The 22,707-nt window shown below is 45.0% G+C and overlaps 1 protein-coding gene across 1 annotated transcript in view; it reads left to right on the top strand.

Moving 5' to 3' along the window:
- Positions 1–22,707, top strand: part of ntm (neurotrimin) — a 40,704-nt gene that overhangs the window by 3,848 nt on the left and 14,149 nt on the right. Inside the window, exons 2-3 of the mRNA XM_015960182.3 lie at positions 1,251–1,483; positions 5,222–5,347. Coding sequence (XP_015815668.1) covers positions 1,251–1,483; positions 5,222–5,347 — 359 coding nt within the window. The remainder of the gene's footprint in view (positions 1–1,250; positions 1,484–5,221; positions 5,348–22,707) is intronic.

Raw genomic sequence — 22,707 nt, 5'->3', positions numbered from 1 at the left:
TCACCTTTTTTTTAACCTTTAACCAATCATTGTAACCTTATTTACAATGACTGTCTCACTTTACAGAATAATTACAATCATAGACAATACATGTTTTACTTAAAGTGATTTTAATAAGACTTGATTGACAGTAACAATGGATCAAAATAACTGTTTATTGTTGGAATGCATTATTTCAGCTCTTAACTACACCAAACAAATCTACATGCTCTTTTAATAATCAATTTGCTATCAGTTTATGTCACAAAACCTTTTTGGATATTAACAATGACTGTCATATTTATTTCACATAATAATTGAAATAGTCCATTAAGGGGTTTCTCAGAAAATATCTAAGCTTAAGCGACGCGTCGATGACGTCAACAACTCATTGTCAATAATTGTTTATGTAAAATCCGGTAGTCGAACCACCACGCCCACTTGTTGCATCTCCAGAGTAGGATCCTACCTGGTTTTCCTCTAGCTCACTCTCTTCTGTGGCTTCACAAAGTACAAAAGATGATAAGGGGGTCTTGTTCTGTGTGAAAGCGAAGCAGTACAAGTGACAATGCTGCAGGATTTCATAATTTATCTTCTCAGCAGCAGCACTGCAGTTGCTCTCCATGTCCAACATATGTGTGTAAGCCAGGTCCTTAATCAACTTAAAGTTGCGCACATTTTTCCGCTAAGTTTTATTTCATAAATCCCAAAGTTTGCGTGGAAAGTTGCGTACGCAATTTTCCGATCCCGTTTTGTGCGTAAGCAAGCTTGATGAATGAGGCCCCGGATCTTTCTAACCGTCCGTAAACAGCTGTAAATAAGAACCCTGTTTCAACCCCATAAAATCCTGAAAGGCAGTGGGCATCTGGCTTCCCAATTATTTTAACGTCTTGGTTGATGGTTTGATGAAGTGCAGGTGTGTCAGAGAAAAGCTGCTGCGCATCACCACGCTGTCCTCCAGAGGCCATCCTGTAGATTCAGGGAATAAACAGAAACGTGAATCTGAACAGTTCAGAACCCAGGCCCCTGACAGCATGTGTGAGGAGAATATACTGTAAGTATGTGAGAGTAACAGAATGAATTATTGCGTACACGGCCCCACGTATTATTTAGTAGAACAGGCTGGTCCCTTAAAATCTTTGCTTGGCTACAAAAAGTTCATTTGGTCAAACAAGTATGAATCAAACTGTTTATTTTTGTTATTCCTTTGCCTGTTCTGTATATTCTTGAATGTTAGAGCTGCATCTTGAACCTTTTTTTTTTCATTGCAGATGTGAACAGGGAGATAAGGTGACACACACAGCATGGCTGAACCGGTCCAGTATACTGTATGCAGGAGAAGACAAGTGGTCCGTGGATCCCAGGGTAAGCCTGGTGACTCTTAATCAGGAGCAGTTCACAATCAAGATTGAAAATGTGGACATGACCGATGAAGGCCAGTATGTGTGTGCAGTTCAGACAAGCAGCCAACCAAAGACAACCACAGTTCAACTTCTTGTCCAAGGTATGTAACGATTAAACCAAAAGTCTGCTACCTGCAGATCTTGCTGGATTGGGGTTTCCAGTCCTTCTGAAGTGGCTCCCTGTTTGTTTGGCCAAATAAACGTTCTTTGGAAAAATACTTTTCCCATCCAGTATTGTAGACAGTCATTAAACCCTTTCCCTACTGTCTTTATAACAGAGAATGGTTCTTCAAGCCATGTGAGGTGATTTCTTGCTTTTGCAAGTGTTCTCTATCTTTATTTGACGTATCTGTCCTTACACTCAACTTGTGAAAAAGGTCTGGCATGATTAAAGAACAACATGATCACTTTGTAACGTGCAAAAGTCACAAGCAATAGTGAGCTGTTGCTATGAAGCTAAACAGATTCAACCTGCTTTACTTTTCCAGCATGATCTCTCCATGTTGTTTTGTCCCAAACATTAGAAGGCTTTGTATACACACCACCTCAGTGGCCTAGTGGTTCCACTGATGGTTCCATCCAGATGATGTGGTTCCACCTTGTCTCCTGAGATTGATCAAAGTGTGCTGGACATTATTAATGGTAGCTTGACCTTGGCTGAAGTTCCTCATGCCTTTAAACATGCTGTAGTGCAGTTGTGCAGCCAGTCTTGAAAAAACCTGGTCTTGATCCCACTAATTTCTCTAATCTCCGACCAATTTCCAAGTTACCATTTTTATCTAAGGTACTTGAGAAGGTCGTGTATGAACAGTAAGTACTACATCTTAATGACCATCAAGTAATGGACATTTTTCAGTCTGGTTTTAGACAACAGCACAGCACTGAAACTGCTCATGTTCGTGTGTTTAATGACATCTTTCTGGCCTTGGATTCAGGGTTCCATGTGGTTCTGGTACTTCTGGATCTATCTGCAGCCTTTGATACGATCGATCATAACATCTTGATCTCTAGACTACACACTTGGGCTGGCATCTCAGGTTTGGCCCTAGACTGGTTTAGGTCTTACTTTTCTAACAGGTCCCTCAGGGTCATGCTGGATCACTATTCATCCCAGTCACTCTCCCTTCCCTGGTGGGGGGTTCCTCAAGGTTCCAGCCTCGGCCGTTACTGTTCTGCCTCTATATTCTCCCCTTGGGAGCCATTTTCAGACAGCATGCTGTTTCATACCATCTATACGCAGACGACTATTTAATCTATTTTTCACTTAAACCCACTGACTCCACTAAACTTCTGTTTGATTATCATCACGATGTCAAGCAATGGCTGGCTGATAGCTTCCTCCATCTGAATGACTCTAAAACAGAGGTAATCGTTTTTAGTCCCGACAATGTTAGAGCAACCCAGCAACCTGACCTCCACTATCTGTCTCCTATTGTCACTTCTGCTATTTCCAACCTTGGAATAAAAATAGACCCGGTTCTGAAGGTGGATGCTCATGTCAATAGCACAGTCAGGTCCTGCTTTTACCACCTCAGGCAAATTTCTAAACTAAAGCCCATCCTGTGAGTCCGTCTTCTAAAATCTGTGGTTCATGCCTTCATCACTACCCGGCTTGATTATTCCAACTGTACGGCATCAGTAAAGCTGCTCTGTCTAGACTCCAGCTTGTCCAGAATTCAGCAACAAGGTTCCTGACTGGAGCTGACAGAAGACAGCACATTACACCCATTCTTAAATCACTACACTGGTTGCCCATTCAGTTCAGGATCAATTTCAATATTCTGCTTCTTGCATTCAAATCTTTGAACAGTCAGGCACCTCCTTATCTGTGTGAACTCCTCCATTACTACCACCCTCCTCGTGGTCTTAGGTCTGAAGATCAGCTCCTTCTAACTGTCCCTAAGACACGTCTGAAGACCTGTTTGGAAAGGGCTTTTTCTGTCAGTGCTCCAACATTGTAGAAGTCATTACCTCTTCAGGTTAGGCAAGCACCCTCTATTGCTGTTTTTAAATCACGCCTGAAAACCCACTACTTCTCCCTGGCCTTCAACTCCCAAACCATAAAGCATTAACTCATCCTTAGTTTTTCCACCTAGTTTGTTCAATTTTAAATTTGTGTTTTTATATTCTGGTTTTACTTGTTCTGTTGGTTTTAGTTTGTTGTTCTTTCAACTCTTTTATATTTTTTACTTCATATGATATACGCAACTATTTTAGCTTGTGTTTTTTATTTATTTGTTTTTATGTGCAGCGCTTTGGTTGATTGTAATGCCGTGTTAAAAGTGCTCTACAAATAAAGTGGTATGGTACAGTGAATTTCTGCAGTAATGTTATGCTTGCTGGGTTTTTATCCAGTACACAATAAGTCATTGTGAAATTTCTCACCACTTTAAATTCTTGTTTTTCTTTTGGCAGTAGCGATTATATTACTGTGACTTACTACAGTAGAACATGATCTGCTGTGAATTTATACAGTATTGTATTTATTACAATGATTTATACAATTATTTCACATCACTGTAAAGTCTTGTTTTGTTTTTTACAGTAGTGATGATATTAGTGTGACTTGCTACAGTAGAACTTGGTATGCTGTGAACTTTTAAAGTATTGCATGTATTACCATAATTTATGCAGTAATTTCACACTACTGTAATTTCTTTCTCTGTTTTTGACAGTAATGATTATATTACTGTGACTTGCAACAGCAGAATTTCGTATGCTGTGAATTTGTAAAGTATTGCATGTATTACCATAATTTATGCAGTATTTTCATACTACTGTAAATTTTTGCTTTGTTTCTTACAGTAGTGATTATATTACTGTGCCTTACTACAGTAGAAGTTGGTCTGCTGTGAATTTTTACAGTATTACATGTATTACTGTGATTTATACAGTACTGCAACAGTTACTGTCAATTACACAGTATTTTAATTTAAATACATTCACAGTGAGTTACTTTACAGAAACACAGTAAATTACTGTGTAATTCACAGTCATTTTTTACAGTGTAGTGTACGGCAGCCTCGCCTCTGTCAGTGCGCCCTAGGGCAGCTGTGGCTACATTGTAGCTCATCACCACCAGTATGTGAACGACTGATTGTGTTGAAAAGCACCTTGGGGGGTTCCAGAACTATAGAAGGCACTATACCAAATACAAATACAGGCCAATGTCCTTCTCGTAATGCTGCTTAGCTCTTGGGAGAGACATTCAGGCCAAGCGGCTCGGACCGGGGTCCAACCCAGAAACCAGCTTCCTTGGCCCTCTGGGGATTTTTAAAAGCTCTGCATGAGGGGTTCTGAACTGGTTCTGACCCAGACCTGGCTGAGTACAGATGCAATAAGCAACAAATAAGATGGAAACGGCATCAAAAGGAACCAACTGCACCAGGAGCAGCAGCCCGGGAACTCCCACATGGCACCAGGAGGCACGAGAAACACCCAGGCAGCCACAGCCAACTGCCTCTGCCAGGGCAGTTGGCCCCCACAGAGGAGGAAGAATCTTAAATGTTGCCTGATAATACATGGGGAGACAGTGCAGAGAGAACAGGGGTAATGTGATTCCTTCTTCCAGTCGCAGTCAATTTCTGGCAGCACATTTATGTACAAGTTGAAGCCGTGTAACTGCAGCCTGACTCCACCACCAGCTGTCATGCATACAATAGTCAAGGTGGCACATGATAAAGAGTGGCTGCATGACCATGATTATTTGGGCCAGGTGACCTTTTTGCACATTTCTACTATTCATGCCAAGGGCTAAGTCAAGGACTGTGCGTGAAAATAAGACTACTTTTACTAACACGGTTAATAACCGCTTTATAATCTTATTTCTTTCTTCTCAGTGCCACCAAAAATCATCAACTTTTCAAGAGACATTGTGGTCAACGAAGGCTCTAATGTCACACTGATGTGTCAAGCCAGTGGGAAACCAGCGCCTTCCTTCAACTGGAATTTCATCTCAAATTCAGGTAACTTTTGGATCTGCAAAAAAAGTATACTGGTGTCACTACTAACATCACTGTTTCAAAAAGGCTAAATATTCTTAAATGTCATTACATTTTTGTGTTTTGAGTAAAATGATGTGCCAGTGGGATAAGTTAAAGCTGAATAAATCTTACATTAGAGTCATGTAGTGACTGAAGCTGTTGTTAAAGCAACAGGTAAAAAGCTTCTAAAAGAGTGAATGCTGTTAAAGAGCTAATTCACAGGGATCGGTGACTCTGAGTACAGGCTGGTCTCTCATAAACCATCGAAGATAGAAGATAGACGGAGAACTGCTCGGGCAGAAAAAGCCACACAGATTAATGTCACATTGTTAATTAACATTCATGGACTCACCCATCTTGGCTTGGGGGGGGAGGTAAAATGTTGCAAAGCAGTCAGTGGTAGTGTTGCTGTTATCCAATCAGAGGCAAGATGTCAGAATATTAGGAAGTAAGACTTCAGATCCTGTTCAGTCCAACTCTGATCTGGCTTACTGCTAGTTCCTGAAACAGGAGCACCAGATCTTTCTTCCCCACAGAGATTGACTCACAAAGTTAAAGTTAAAGTCCCATTAGCTGTCACACACACTGATGTGTGTGCGACATTTGTTCTCCGCACTTGACCCATCCCCTGGGGGAGTGGTGAGCTGCAGACACAGCCGCGCTCGGGAACCATTTGGTGGTTTAACCCCCCAATCCAACCCCGTAATGCTGAGCGTCAAGCAGGGAGGCATTGGGTCCCATTTGTTTCTAAGTCTTTGGTATGACCCGACCAAGTTCATCTGAATTAGAGCCCTCTAAACAAACATGTGAGCTTGGTCTGTAAGCAGGGCTGGCATCGTTTGCTGCTGTCGAGAGGCTAACTAAACACAGTTAAACCCTGATTTCAAGTCCCAAAGTAAATCCAATGAGTTTGTGTCCTTTTCAGTGAGAAAATCATAAACATCAGATCAGCCATTCATTCCTCCACATTGACCACCACAACTGGACCTCAGCTACAGCCACACAGCAACAATCTGGCTAGAATATCAACTTTCATGATAGCGATAATGATAAATGACCCACACTTGTATAGAGCCTTTCAGAGTCAGAGGACTCCAAAGACAGTAAAGTGTATCATTCATCCATTCATACACTGATGGTGATGACATAATTAATGCAGCCCTTTTGTTTTATGAGTCTATTCATATGTCTTGCCTCTAGTTGTAGGCCTTTATCTGCTTCTAAACGCTGTTTATATGGTCTCCAGTTTTACTGAGTTTTTAGTAGGTTCATACAACACTTCTCTGTAAAACAATGTCTAGATCTGTGTCTGTTTCTTGTTTGTACATTTTTATTTGTACAGCAATTTGGTCAGCTGCCATTCTGTTTATGAATGTGCTGTAGAAATAAAACTGGTATGGTAAATATTAATTTCATATTCAACAAACAGATAAAGACATGGTTAAAAGGGTTAAAAATATTTCTAACCTGAGTCTTTGTCTTTGTCCCTCTGGAGCCAAGCTGAGAAATACCTCCATTGTATCCTTCTTATCTCCAAAGACCATAACTTCAGTCTTGTCTTTGTTTAATTGGAGGAAGTTTGACTCCATCCAGTCATTAATTTGTTCCAAACACTGACAGAGTGAGTCTAGGGGACCACAGTCACTAGGTGATATAGCTAGGTAGATCTGGGTGTCATCTGCATAGCTATGATGGGTAATGTTGTTATTGTGTATGACCTGGCCCAGGGGGAGCATGTAAAGGTTGAAGAGCAGTGGTCCGAGAACTGAGCCTTCGGGGACCCCACATGTCATAGTGACCAGCTTTGATTTGTGTTCACCAATGGAAACAACATAACTCCTGTCTGCAAGTTATGATCAGAACCAACTATGGACTGTGCCTGAAAGTCCCACCCAGGTTATGGGCCTGTCAAGAAGGATATTGTGGTCTACAGTATCAACAGCTGCACTGAGCTCTAGCATCACTAAACAGATGTTTAACCTGAATCTGAATTAGTACAGATATTATTTAAAACTTTAATCAGTGAAGTCTCCGTGCTGTGGTGTTGTCTAAAGCCTGACTGAAAAACATCCAGGAGGTTGTTTGTCTCCAAGAAGTAGTTCAGCTGGATCATAATAGCTTTTTCAATAACATTCCCAATGAAGAGCAGATTAGAAATCGGTTTGTAGTTATTCATCACTGAGAGATCTAGTTTACTTTTCTTCAGAAGAGGCTCAACAGCAGCAGTTACAATACCTGACATTAAGGTGCAGTTAACAGTTTTCAGTATATCAGCTTTCATGCAATGAAAGACATTGTTAAAGAAGTTAGTTGGTAGCATGTGAAAACAACAGTTAGCTGAGTTAAAGCTCTTAACTATGTCCTCTAGTGTTTTGGCAATAATTGTACTGAAAACTGGCATTCTAGCCAGAGTTGTGTGGCTGTAGCAGTGGCCTGGTTGTGTTGGTTGACATGGAGGAGTGAATGGCTAATCTGATGTTTAAGATTTTCTCTTGGAAAGAAAAATGATGCAAACTCATTAGACTTAGAATGGGACATGACATCAGGAGCCAACTGTGTTGGTTGATTAGTTAGCCTCTGGACAGTGGCAAACAGAACACGAGAACTGTTACTGTTGTCATTGATCACTTCAGAGAAAAAGGCTTGTCTCGCCTTATTTAATCCACAGTTACAAGTACACAGCTGCTGTCTGTAGGACTGATGGTGATCAAGAAGGTTACTTTTCATCCATTCATGCTCAGCTTTGCGGCATTCTCTCTTTTGGTTTGTAACTGATTTAGTGAACCTCCATGGAGCTTTTTGTTTGCCAGAGATGATTTTTAGCTTTTCTGGAGCAATGGCGTCAATGACCTGTAGAGTTTTGCTGTTGAAGTGATTCAGAAGGGAATCAACACAGCTGCTTGTTAGACTTGTTGACATTTTCATAAGTTTACTAAAAACTGATGCAGCGTTATCACTTAAATACCTTTTCTGAGTTATGATGGGTAACGAGTCAAACTGATACCTCAGAGAAAACAGAACGGTCAGAGAGGCCAACTTCCTTAACAACGTCTGATACATCAACATCTTTGGTTAAGATTGAAGTGTGTGCCCTTGAGTGTGTGTTGGAACATGAATATGCTGAACAAGGTCAAATAGTTCAAGCCCTCCGAGGAATTGTACTGCAGCATTATCATTTGCGTGACTGTTAAGACCTCATGCCTTTCAGCTGTTTAGAAATAGCCTATTCTTCATTTCTGAGCAGAGCTGTGAGGTCAGAACCCTGGACAGCTCCACTCCTCTATTCTGTTCCTGAGCGGCAGTGTCATTTCAGCACCATGGACAGCTCATCCTCAGGGTATCTGCAGGTTTAAGGGAGCCAAATTTAAGACTTTTTAAGACCTTTTTTAAGGCCACTTTGTCCAAATTTAAGCTACTTTTGAAATTAAATTTAAGCTTTAATTTCTAGCTATTGCCTGGAACCGCGCAAAAGTGGGATTAACCATCCAGTTACCATCGACTTGCACTTCCCCATGGCGCAAGCTCCCACTAGCTTAACCAGCTAATGTGCTCATCTAAAAATAGTCCCCTTTCACAACCAACTGAACGTGTACGGTTCTGCTTATGCCAATATCATGCACAAAAAATGCTGAATACTAACTAGAAATTCACAAAGTTTAATAGAAACAAAATGATTTTGTTTATTGGGTCTTTGGTAATTTAAGACCTTTGGAAACTGTATTTAAGGATTATTTGTCATTTTTAAGGATTTTTAAGGCCTTAAATTTGGAAAAGCAAATTTAAGACTTTTTAAGGACCCGCGGATACCCTGATCCTGCTGCTGCTCACAGTTGCGGTGCATCACACTGAAGAGGATGGCAGAATAAAGGATCAATGCAGAAGCGAGGGGAGACTGGAGCGCAAGAGAGTGAGAGAAAAGAGATAAAGGAGCTGGAAGGAGAGCAACTGAGCTGAGACAGATAGAAGAGCTGAATGCTGTGAGGAGAGATGGATGGATCCCTGAACTGAATCTGACGTTTTCCTCAGCGTGCGTGGGTAACCTTTGACAGGATCTCAGATTGATGAGTATAACTGGTTTCAATTAAGCAACAACTTGGGTTTCTAAGAGAGAAGTCATTTGGTGGTTGTTGCTCCAAATCTCCTCTTGTTGATCTCCTTTTTGGTTTAGACTGAGCTAAAGACCTACTGATCTTTTAGGTTAAGCAAAAGAGCTCTTGTTTTCTTTCCTCTTTCTTTGTTTTTATGGAAGTTTCCATTTAAAGCTTGGTAGTGTTGAATTAGCCCTGGACTCTCTCTGGGACTCTTTCAGTTCTGGTTATTTGGTGTTGTGTGTGTTGTGTAAATGTACCTGACTATGTCATGTTTTTATTTACTTTAATTTGAAGTGCTTTTACCTTGAAAGGCACTATACAAATAAAGCTTTACCTACTTTTATCAAGAACCCCCCTGTCCTGCATGTTTTCCATGTCTCTGATATCTGCATTGCCTCCTCAGGATGACATCAAGTGCTGCAGAAGCCTGTTAATCACTCATTCATTTAGATCAAGTGTGTCGCAGCAGGGAAACATCTAAAACATGTAGAACAGCATTGTGCTGAGGACCAGGGTTAAGAAACACAACATGAAAGAAAACCAGAGCAGGACCGCAGCTGAGAGAGGGCCTGAAGCTTTGATCATATTCAATGCAGAATAGATGCAATCTAATTTCACATAGATCAGAAATCATTGAGTCCAATCATAGCATTTAGACTAGCTCTGGCGTGGGCGCAGAGCTCCAGAAAGTTTCCACATGGACCTGAACCCTACATGAGGGCTATTAAAGTAAAACAATTTACCTGAGCCAGAAATGAGACATGGTTCAGTGTTTTTTTTATTTTATTTTTTAAACCGTGTCCTGTCTGGCTGTGAAGCAAACAGAATTGATGTCTGAGTGCTGGTAACAAGCCTTACAGATTTACCCTCAGGTGGAGCATCAAAGCGTCTGCTTTTAATGTCATGCCTTATACTTAAAACTTTATTGTTATTGTTTTTCAATGCTTTGTAATTCCGACCAGACACGGAGACAGAGGTGAAAGAGAAAGGAAGAGACAAAAGATGGGAAAAGAGGGGGGAAGGGGGTGGGGGTTCCACAAAAATAAACAATAATGAACAAGAGTGTGCTTCTAGACCTGCAGAAAGGGAAAGAGCAGAAAAAAATGGGACACAAAACAATACAACAAGAGCAAGCTATCACTGCGTCAACCTGATGATGAAATATAAAATCAACATTGTTTAACTGAACAATCACACCATAATCAATCATAGTGCATTTAGTGGCAACGACAGCCTTAAGACATGTGTTGAACGTGCCCAAGCGCATACTTTTGAGAGCACCATGTGAGCACCTGTGTACATGCGCTTGTATATGTATAGGATCGTCCAATAGAGAGTGTGAGGCACCACAGATCTGCCCCCCAAACATGTGTAGAAGGCGGGGGGAGCTCCAAGTCCCAGAGATCCAGGCGCTGCCCCAGAACACAGGAACCCCAAGGAGACTGCAACCAGAAAGGCCCCCGCCCTCCTCGAGAGGCGCAGAGGATCGCCCCGGGGGGCCACAACCAGCAGCCGGCAGAGTCCCGGGAGATATCAGCGGCAAGCCCACAGGCCCGCCCACAGCCTCCCACCCTCTAGCCGGCCGAGTCCGGGACCCAGCGACCCGGGACCCAGGGGCGACCACCCCCGCCAGGGACCCAGCAGAGCCCAGGGACCCAGACCCCACATGGCAGCCACCAGGATTGATCAAGCAGATGCCAAAAATCTTAAACCCTCTGACCCGGGAGCCACGAACACTCAGGCAGACCAAGGCACCTCACCCCACACCAGGTGTGGCAGGTGGAGGGGAGACGAAGATCTATATCATCGAAAGAAGTCCCAGGAGAGGAGAGGAGTCAAAGGCCCCACCTGACATATACAGTCATACACAAACACAGTCACACAGTCCCTCCCTCATGCTCACACATGCACATACAACCAAAGACTTACAAAAATGCACGCCGCACACCCACTCATGCTCCCCATACACACCCTATTCACTCTGGTCCCGGTACTGCTGCACATTGGGTACAATCATCACCGGTTACCAGAGTTTGACCCTTTCTGCTGGGGTGCTGATGAGAAAGCTCCCCCGACCAACGCTGAGCAAAGCAACCCACCACCCCAGACCCCAACCAGATGGCCAGATCTCCCTCCTAGCCTCCAGCCCCAGGAAGCCAAGCAACCACAGAGGTGTGCTAAGACCCCTAGTCTCCCTCTGCCTGCTCCATTATAGTGTTGTGTGTTGATGAGGTGTGTTCCATGGCTGTGGTGAGCGGGCTGTGCGGGCATTGTCTAGCCTATGCAAGCGGATGCCACCGCACCACCCCACTTGCACCCACAGCCCTTGGTGTCTAAGTGCAGTTTAAAATTGGAAGTGGGCACCGGCACTCGGGATGAGGCTGAGAAATTCCCCTGCCAAGTGCCGTTGAATGTGCTCACTCCGAAGGCCCTAAGTGTGTGTTTGCGTGGAATGTCGTCGGTGGAAGTGTATAAGATGCAAATAAAATTGGGGGGCAGGTTGCCACAGGAATGCGGAAATGGGGTCCATACCCGCACTCCCTGACTTGTCCACCCCTCAAGGTCCTATGTGTATGTTTGTGTGATGATGTGAGGGAGCAGGCGGAGAGAATATGCAGGGATGGGGAGGAAAGGCTTGTTGGGCTTTGCCCTCCAGGGAGCCAGCTCCCCCACTGGCCCCAATAGGCACCTCTGTTGTCAAATTGCCACCCAGGGCATGGAGACCCCAGCCCATCCTGCCAGGGCCCAAAGCAGCAGCATTACAGCGCCTCACGGAGTCCGAGGGCACCAACCCAGCCCCACCCCAGCAGAATATCTATGCCCATCCCTGCATTTGCACAACTTCCAGAATATATAAGACATAGGACATCCAGGTAAGGTTGGGCCCTCCCCCTCCCTTGTGATGGAACAGCAGAGGAGCCAAGGTCTAACCAAGGCCCCTGAACCCGGGCCAGGCACTGCTGCATGTTCCTACCTTCTTCCTGGCAGCATAAATGTCAGGACCCAACCCCCAAGGCCCCGCCTAGATCCCCACACGGGGCCGGTCACCCCCACACCCCGAGCCCCCAGGCCCCCACCCAGACCCACCTAGGGGCAATGCAGCTGCCAGGCAGTGACCCATGGCCGCCACCAAGACCTCCAAGGGGCCCCACTCACAAACCCCAGTAGTCCACCCCCTGAGGCAACCCAAGCACCTCCAGAGGGGGGCAACGGCCCCCCAGTCCCAGACACCCCCAGTGAACATCCGGCTACTCCAAACTCAGACCCTCCAACCCCCCCACCCACATCATCCCGCAGGACAACAACAGGACGTGGTTCAGTGTTAAGGAGATTTAACCTGTTTAACCCTAACGCCCCCAATTGGGGGCCTCTACAGTTTCATGCCCCAAACATCTACAACTGTCCAAATTCTCCAAACACAACTAAAACCACAATCAATTCAAATTCAATTCAATTCAAAAATACTTTATTAATCCCAGAGGGAAATTGATTGCTGTAGTAGCTCAGAATAATAATAATAATCAAGTCATCAAAGAGTTGTTGTATATTACAATGGCTGTTGGCAGGAAGGATCTCCAGTAGTGGTCAGTGTTGCAGCCAAACTGAAGAAGCCTCTGACTGAAGACACTCTTCCGTTGTTGGACAGTCTTGTGAAGAGAATGCTCAGGGTTGTCCATAATTTTCTTGATTCTCTGGAGAATCCTTCTTTGCATTATCTCCTCCATTGGTTCCACCGTCGTCCCCAGAACAGAACCAGCCTTTTTTATTAGGCTGTTGAGCCTTTTCAGGTCCCTGCTTCTGATGCTGCTACCCCAACAGACGATGGCTGAAGAGATTACACTCTCAACAACAGACTTGTAGAAGATCTGCAGCATCTTGCTACAGACATTGAAGGACCTAAGCATCCTCAAGAAGTGCAGTCTGCTCTGTCCCTTCTTGTAAACAGCTTTGCTGTTCTTTCTCCAGCCCAGACGGGAAACAAGGCCATTTTAAATTGAAATAAATTAAGATATAATAATATTTGAACTTTATTTTAGAAGAGCATCTGACCTTCTCTGGTGTCTGCTGGAAAAAAACCTTGAACACATGTAGTTGAGGACCCCTGGAATAAATAAAACAATAGACTAAATTTCCTAAATGGAATTTGAACTCACAACCTCCATCCTGTCAGCACTTTCACACAGGGCAGCTCTTCTCAAATAAAGTTCAAGGATTATTTTATCTTAATGTATCAAAAACCAAAAATTGCTTTGTTTACAATCTAAACTGTTTTGATTGTAGCTGTAGCTGTGCTCGGGGAATGCAAACAATCACTGACACTTGGGACATGAAACTCCAAAGGCCCCAATTGGGAGGCGCCAGGGCCCATAGAAAAAAGGCCTGGGGCCTAAAGGGTTAATGAAACAATTTTCATTTAATAATCAGCTGAATGTTTCACTTTGGGGAATCGTCAACTTGATTGACTACAGGGGTACTCATGGTACGAGAAAACAGCTCAGGGGGTCCACGAGTCAAAAAGGTTGGAAAACACTGACCTAGGGCATGACGGGAAACGCGTGGCTCTCACCTGATCTAAGATATGATTGCTTCCCGTTGTGATCCAAGTATCCAGTGGTAGAATGGGAAATGTTAGTTAGTCACATGCAATCTGTTAATCATGTTACGTTGATGATGACTATATTGGCCATAAAGAGAAATGGGATTTGTTTCAAAGAGTTTTCTTTTGTCACATTTCCTACACTACATAAATTACAGCTGATAAACTTTTACTTATTATTACAGTCATATCTTCATATGCATATGTCTACGATGTATCATATCCACAAGCATGTGAGGATGGGTTTCAGTTGCTAACAAGCATCAGAATTTTACACTATTATGAACGCTAATGTGACATCTTCAGCTATCGTTACCCGCAAGCTGCATGTAAGGAAATCTATTTGACTTAAATGTCGGCTTTTAGCCACTCCCCCTGCTGCTTCCGTCTGCTCTCTTCTATTTCCCAGGCGAGACTCTACCCATCTCGAACAAGGCCAGAAATAGGCCTATGACAGCTTAGATCCAAATTATCTCCCCCTTTTAAAAGTGGAATAACAGATGCAAATTTAATAACAATAGCGTGCTGCTATTTTCAGAAAGAAAGGGTCAAGATTATCCAGTCATGCTGATTCATGAGGATCTAACCTGAGTAACTCGACAAGTACCTTGTTTACCTGAAACAGGAATTCAGGGTTCCCCCAGTGCTTTATAAGCCTGGCGGGCCACCAAGCTTTGCTATTGAGGACCACTGGCCCATCCTGAGAAAATATAGTAAAACCAGGCACTGACTTCTTGAGCCAGGTGTCTGAAATAACTAAAACATCAGGTTTAGCTGTCTGAACATAAACTTGAGAGGTTCCTGTATGTTGGGCCATCAATCCAACCGGCACGTCTTCCATTGAGGAAGCAGAGTCCAGGAACTATGGGTTGGACACTCCAATCTGCTGAGGTCACAGAGGTGGTCAAAAAGCTCCTTGGTGGACAGGCTCAGGGGGTGGATGAGATCTGCCCAGAGTTCCTTAAGGCTCAGGATGTTGTAGGGTCTTGTTGGCTGATGTGGCTCTGCAATATCTCATGGACATCGGGGGCAGTTCCACTAGATTGCCAGACCGGTTTGATGTTCACCCTATTTCAAAAGGGGGATGGCAGGATGTGTTCCATCTACAGGAGGATTACACTCCTGAGCCTCCCTGGTAAGATCTATTCAAGGGCTCTGGAGAGGAGGGTTCGGCGGGTAGTCGAACCTTGGATTCAGGAGTAATGTGGGTTTCGTCCTGGCCGTGGAACACTAGACCAGTTCTATACCCTTAGGGGGTCATGGAGGGTGCGCGGGAGGTTGCCCAACCAATCTACATGTGTTTTGTAGATTTGGAGAAAGCGTTCGACTGCGTCCATCTGGATCCCTTTGGCAGTACTCTGGGAGTATTGGGTGCAAGGCTCTCTGTTACTGGCTGGCCAGCAGTAAGTCGGGCTCATCCCCAGTGAGAGTTGGACTCCGCCAAGGCTGCCCTTTGTCACTGATTCTGTTCATAACTTTTATGGACAAGATTTCTAGGCACAGCCAAGGTGTTGAGGTCAACCGTTTCGGTAGCTTAAGGATTGGGTCTCTGCTTTTTACGTTCATTGAACGAGCGTGAATTAGTTTTTTTGTGAATGTGAACTGAACTCTTTCGTATTTTGGCTGACTAATGTAAAACTGAGTGCGTCCGTCCTGGCATGCGTGAATGGGTTTTTGAACACGTGCTTTCACTGTTCTAGCTCCAGATCTCCACGAAGCTTTTGCGGAGCTAAAGCCTAGCTAGACCATCCTGTTAACCATAGAGTTTATAAAAAGTAGAACCTGCAAATGCAGCCAAACAAGGGCAGCAGCGGTTGGTGCGGGGTCTACTCTTCTACAGGTGCTGGCCAGTAAATTAGAATATCATCAAAAGGTTGAAAATATTTCAGTAATTCCATTCAAAACGTGAAACTTGTACATTATATTCATGCAATGCACACAGACCAATGTATTTCCAATGTTCATTACATTTAAATTTGATATTCATAAGTGACAACTAATGAAAACTCCAAATTTGGTATCTCAAAAAATTAGAATATTCTGAAAAGGCTGAATATAGAAGACACCTGCTGCCACTCTAATCAGCTGATTTACTCAAAACACCTGCAAAGGCCTTTAAAAGGTCCCTCAGTCTTGTTTTGAAGGCACCACAATCATGGGGAAGACTTCTGACTTAACAGCTGTCCAAAAGACAATCATTGACACCTTGCACAAGGAGGGCAAGACACAAAAGGTGATTGCTAAAGAAGCTGGCTGTTCGCAGAGCTCTGTGTCCAAGCACATTAACAGACAGGCGAAGGGACGGAAAAAATGTGGTAGAAAAAAGTGTACAAGCTCTAGGGATAACCGCACCCTGCAGAGAATTGTGACGACAAACCCATTCAAAAATGTGGGGGAGATCCACAAAGAGTGGACTGCAGCTGGAGTCAGCGCTTCAAGAACCACCACGAGGAGACTCATGAAAGACATGGGATTCAGGTGTCGCATTCCGTGTGTCAAGCCACTCTTGAACAAGAAACAGCGCAAGAAGCGTCTCGCCTGGGCCAAGGACAAAAAGGACTGGACTGATGCTGAGTGGTCCAAAGTTATGTTTTCTGATGAAAGCAAGTTCTGCATTTCCTTTGGAAATCAAGGACCCAGAGTCTGGAGGAAGAGCGAAGAAGCACAGAATCCACGTTGCATGAGGTCCAGTGTAAAGTTTCCACCGTCAGTGATGGTGTGGGGTGCCATGTCATCTGCCGGTGTTGGCCCACTCTGTTTCCTGAGGTCCAGGGTCAATGCAGCCGTCTACCAGGAAGTTTTAGAGCACTTCATGCTTCCTGCTGCTGACCAACTTTATGGGGATGCAGACTTCACCTTTCAACAGGACTTGGCACCTGCACACAGTGCCAAAACCACCAGCACCTGGTTCAAGGACCATGGTATCCCTGTCCTTGATTGGCCAGCAAACTCGCCTGACCTTAACCCCATAGAAAATCTATGGGGTATTGTGAAGCGGAGGATGCAATACGCTAGACCCAACAATGCAGAGGAGCTGAAGACGACTATCAGAGCAACCTGGGCTCTCATAACACCTGAGCAGTGCCACAGACTGATCGAGTCCATGCCACGCCGCATTACTGCAGTTATTGAGGCAAAAGGAGCCCCGACTAAGTATTGAGTGCTATACATGCACATTCTTTTCATGTTCATTCTTTTCAGTTGGCCAACATTAGAGAAACAAACATTTTTTCATTGGCCTTTAGAATATTCTAATTTTCTGAGATACCAGATTTGATGTTTTCATTGGTTGTCACCTATAAATATCAAAATTAAACGTAATAAACATCGGAAATACATTGGTCTGTGTGCATTGCATGAATATAATGTACAAGTTTCACGTTTTGAATGGAATTACTGAAATATTTTCAACCTTTTGATGATATTCTAATTTACTGGCCAGCACCTGTATGTCTATGCTGTGCGCAGGAGTCAAAGTTCATTCAGAAAAACTGTAAAGGATCTTAACTGAATGATGTTTTTATGTTTTAAACTTTGAGCTTGCTTCCTAAGATTGATTAATAATTTCCCATAAAAAATGTAGCTGGGTATGAGTGTGGACTAAACGGGTGCAAACTATTGGAAAATCCTTTAATAAGTTTATAGCTTTTTAGTTTTCATAGTATTATATATGTTTATATATATATATATATATATATATATATATATATATACATATATGTTTATATATATATATATATATATATATATATATATATATATATATATATATATATATATATATATATATATATACATGTATATATATATACACAGATATATATTTATACATATACAAATATATATATATATATACATGTACATATACAGAGATATATATATATATATATCTGTATATGTATGTATATATATGTATATATATATATATATATACACGTGTATATGTATATACACATATACATACATACATATATATATATATATATACATACATATATATATGTAAATATATATACATACATATATATGGATGTATATATATATACATATATATGTTTACGTATATATGTATATACATATTTATACATACATCTCCTCCTTGAACCGTCACCTTATCATGGTGGAGGAGTTTGAGTGCTCTAATGATCCTAGGAGCTATGTTGTCTGGGGCACTTAGTGCCCCTGGTAGGGTCTCCCATGACAAATTGGTCTTAGGTGAAGGGTGAGACAAAAACGAAGAGTCGGAGTACCCGGCCCGGAGGGTTACCGGGGTCCCACCCTGGAGCCAGGCCTGGGGTTGGGGCCCGTGAGCGAGCGCCTGGTGGCCGGGCTTTCGCCCATGGGGCCCGGCCGGGCCTAGCCCGAACCGGATACATGGGCTCGTCCAACTGTGGACCCACCACCCGCAGGAGGAACATGAAGGGTCCGGTGCAATGTGAATTGGGTGGCAGACCAAGGCGGGAGCCTTGGCGGTCCAATCCCCGGACAAGAAAACTAGTTTTTGGGACATGGAACGTCACCTCGCTGGCGGGGAAGGAGCCGGAGCTTGTGGCAGAGGTTGAGCGGTACCGGCTAGATATAGTCGGACTCACCTCGACACATAGCATTGGCTCTGGAACCCGAGACCTGGAGAGGGGTTGGACACTCTACTTTGCTGGAGTTGCTCCGGGTGAGAGGCGGAGGGCTGGGGTTGGCTTTTTGTTAGCCCCGAGACTCTCTGCCTGTGTGTTGGGGTTTACCCCGGGGGACAAGAGGGTAGCTTCCTTGCGCCTTCGGGTCGGGGAACGGGTCCTGACTGTTGTTTGTGCTTATGGGCCAAATATCAGTTCAGAGTACCCACCCTTTTTGGAGTCCCTGGGACGAGTGCTAGATAGTGCTCCATCAGGGGACTCCATTGTCCTGCTGGGGGACTTCAATGCTCACGTGGGCAATGACAGCTTGACCTGGAGGGGTGTGATTGGGAGGAACGGCCCACCTGATCAGAACTCGAGCGGTGTTTTGTTATTGGACTTCTGTGCAAGCCGCAGTTTGGCCATAACGAACACCATGTTCAAACATAAGGATGCCCACCGGTACACTTGGTACCAGGGCAGCCTAGGTCACAGGTCGATGATAGATTTTGTAGTCGTATCATCTGACCTGCGGCCGTATGTTTTGGACACCCGAGTGAAGAGAGGGGCGGAGCTGTCAACTGATCACCACCTGGTGGTGAGTTGGATCAGATGGCAAGGGAACATGCCGCGTAGACCTGGCAGACCCAAACGCATAGTGAGGGTCTGCTGGGAACGCCTGGCAGAAGAACCTGTCAAGACGGTCTTCAACTCCCACCTCCGGCAGAGCTTTGACCACGTCCCGAGAGCAGTGGGGGACATTGAGTCCGAGTGGGCCTTGTTCCACTCTGCGATTGTCGAGGCGGCTGTTGCTAGCTGTGGTCGTAAGGTGGCCGGTGCCAGTCGTGGTGGCAACCCCCGTACCCGCTGGTGGACACCAGAGGTTCGGGGAGCCGTCAGGCTGAAGAAGGAGGCCTACAGGGCGTGGCTGGTCTGTGGGTCTCCGGAGGCAGCAGACAGGTACCGGATAGCCAAGCGGGGTGCAGCAGTGGCAGTTGCCGAGGCAAAATCTCGGGCGTGGGAGGAGTTTGGTGAGGCCATGGAGAAAGACTATCGATCGGCTCCAAAGAGGTTCTGGCAAACTGTCCGGCGCCTCAGGAGAGGAAGGCAGCAACTCGCTCACACTGTTTACAGTGGGGATGGGGAGCTGCTGACGTCAACTGAGGCTATAGTCGGACGGTGGAAGGAATACTTTGAGGAGCTCCTCAATCCCACCAATGCGCATTCCGAGGAGGAACCAGAGCTGGGAGGCCTGGGGATGGACTGTCCGATCTCGGGGGCAGAAGTTGCTGAGGTAGTCAAACAACTACACAGCGGCGGAGCCCCGGGGGCGGATGAGGTTCGTCCTGGGTATCTCAAGGCTATGGATGTTGTAGGGCTGTCATGGTTGACACGTCTCTACAACATTGCGTGGTCATCGGGGGCAGTTCCTAGGGAGTGGCAGACCGGGGTGGTGGTCCCCATCTTTAAGAAGGGTGACCTGAGGGTGTGTTCCAACTATAGGGGGATCACACTCCTCAGCCTCCCTGGAAAGGTCTACTCCAAGGTACTGGAGAGGAGGGTCCGATCGATAGTTGAATCTCAGATAGAGGAGGAGCAATGTGGTTTTCGTCCTGGCCGTGGAACTGTGGACCAGCTCTATACCCTTGCAAGGGTGATGGAGGGGGCATGGGAGTTTGCCCAACCAATCCACATGTGCTTTGTGGATTTGGAGAAGGCTTATGACCGTGTCCCCAGGGGCACCCTGTGGGGGACGCTCCAGGAGTATGGGGTGGGTGGCTTTCTGTTAAGGGCCATTCAGTCCCTTTACCAGAGGAGCGTGAGTTTGGTCCGCATAGCCGGTAGTAAGTCGGACCTGTTCCCAGTGAGGGTTGGACTCCGCCAGGGCTGCCCTTTGTCACCGGTTCTGTTCATCACTTTTATGGACAGAATTTCTAGACGCAGCCGTGGTGTGGAGTGTGTCGAGTTTGGTGGCAGGAGAATCTCGTCTCTGCTTTTTGCGGATGACGTGGTCCTCCTAGCTTCATCCAGCTCTGACCTTCAGCTCTTGCTGGGTAGGTTCGCGGCCGAGTGTGAAGCGGCTGGGATGAGGATCAGCACCTCCAAATCTGAGACCATGGTTCTCGACCGGAAAAGGGTGGCTTGCCACCTCCGGGTCGGGGGAGAGGTCCTACCTCAAGTGGAGGAGTTTAAGTATCTCGGGGTCTTGTTCACGAGTGAGGGTAGGAGGGATCGGGAGATCGACAGGCGGATTGGTTCGGCGTCTGCAGTGATGCGGACGCTGAGCCGATCTGTCGTGGGGAAGAGGGAGCTGAGCCAGAAAGCCAGGCTCTCAATTTACCGGTCGATCTACGTCCCAATCCTCACCTATGGTCATGAGCTTTGGGTAATGACCGAAAGAACGAGATCGCGGATGCAAGCGGCCGAAATGAGTTTCCTCCGTAGGGTGGCCGGGCTCAGCCTTAGAGATAGGGTGAGGAGCTCGGACATTCGGGAGGGACTCGGAGTAGAACCGCTGCTCCTCCGGATCGAAAGGAGCCAGTTGAGGTGGTTTGGGCATCTGGTCAGGATGCCTCCTGGACGCCTCCCCGGGGAGGTGTTTCGGGCATGTCCTGCCGGCAGAAGGCCCCCGGGTCGACCCAGGACACGTTGGAGAGGTTACATCTCCAATCTGGTCCGGGAACGCCTTGGGGTCCTGCCGGAGGAGCTGGTGGACAAGGCCGGGGAGAGGACGGCCTGGAGCTCCCTAGTTGGGATGCTGCCCCCGCGACCCGGACCCGGATAAGCGGAGGAAGACGAGACGATATATATGTATGTATATATATATGTATACATATATATATGTGCATATGTATATGTATATTTACATATATATGTATACGTATATATGTATGTATATACATATATATATATATATATATATATATATATATATATATGAGATAAAAGAACAATGAACTAGTTCGTTTTTGGAAAAGTGAACTTAGTTCAAATTTTTTAAAATTATGAACTAAGAAACGAACTAGCTTGTTTTAAAATATATGAACTGAACTTTGAACTAGAACTTTCCCAACACTCAGTTTAATATCTCGGGGTCTTGTTCAGCAGTGAGAGAGAGATGGATCGATAGGAGGATTGGTGCTGCATCTGCAGTGATGCAGGTGTTGTACCGGTCTGTTGTGGTGAAGAGAGAGCTGAGTCAGAATGCTAAGCTCTCGATTTACTGGTCAATCTACTTTCCTACCCTCACCTATGGTCATGAGCTTTGGGTAGTGACCGAAAGAACGAGATCACAGATACAAGCGACAGAAATGAGTTTTCTCTGCAGGATGGCTGGGCTCTACCTTAGAGATAGGGTGAGAAGCTCAGTCATTTGGGAGGAGTTCAGAGTTGACTCGCTGTTCCTCCACATCGAGAGGAGTCAGTTAAAGTGGCTCGAGCATTTGGTGTGGATGCCTTCTGGACCGGGAGAAGGTCTAAATGAAGACCTAGAACACACTGGAGAGACTATGATAAGTTGCCGTAAATGGCTGGAAGGATGGATGGCAGAAGTGATGCAAATCAGACTTCATGCAGTTTTTCCAAAGACTGAAATCACTGAGCCCAATCAGTCTTTACACTGGGAGCGGTGCAGTGCAGATCCGGATGCTGAGCTGTGGATTTCATTTTTTCATGGTTTTTATTATTTTCCAGATTGTGCATGTGGATCATCATGAAAAATTATCCAGACAGGAAGTGAGATGTGTGGCTTCTGTGCAACAGCTACTCTCTATATATGCAGTTGTTACTGCATGAACTTGGGTGAACTCACGATCAACTTTCCTGGGTTGTTCTGCATACGATCTGCAGTCGGTATGAATAGCAGTCCTTCTGAAAGCTGTACGGATTCTGTTCTGTATGTGTTATGCACTTGGTGTGAATGAGGCTTTAAACTGATCTGCTTTCCAACCTGTTCTCATCCAGCAGTGAGATGATAAGCTCAACCGTTATGCAAAACCCTAGTAACCTTGCCTTACTCTCTAAATGGCCGTCACTGCTTTTTCT

The sequence above is a fragment of the Nothobranchius furzeri genome, chromosome 10 (genome assembly GCF_043380555.1).
Source record: "Nothobranchius furzeri strain GRZ-AD chromosome 10, NfurGRZ-RIMD1, whole genome shotgun sequence".
Lineage (NCBI taxonomy): Eukaryota > Metazoa > Chordata > Actinopteri > Cyprinodontiformes > Nothobranchiidae > Nothobranchius > Nothobranchius furzeri.
This window is presented reverse-complemented; position numbering and strand designations above follow the sequence as displayed.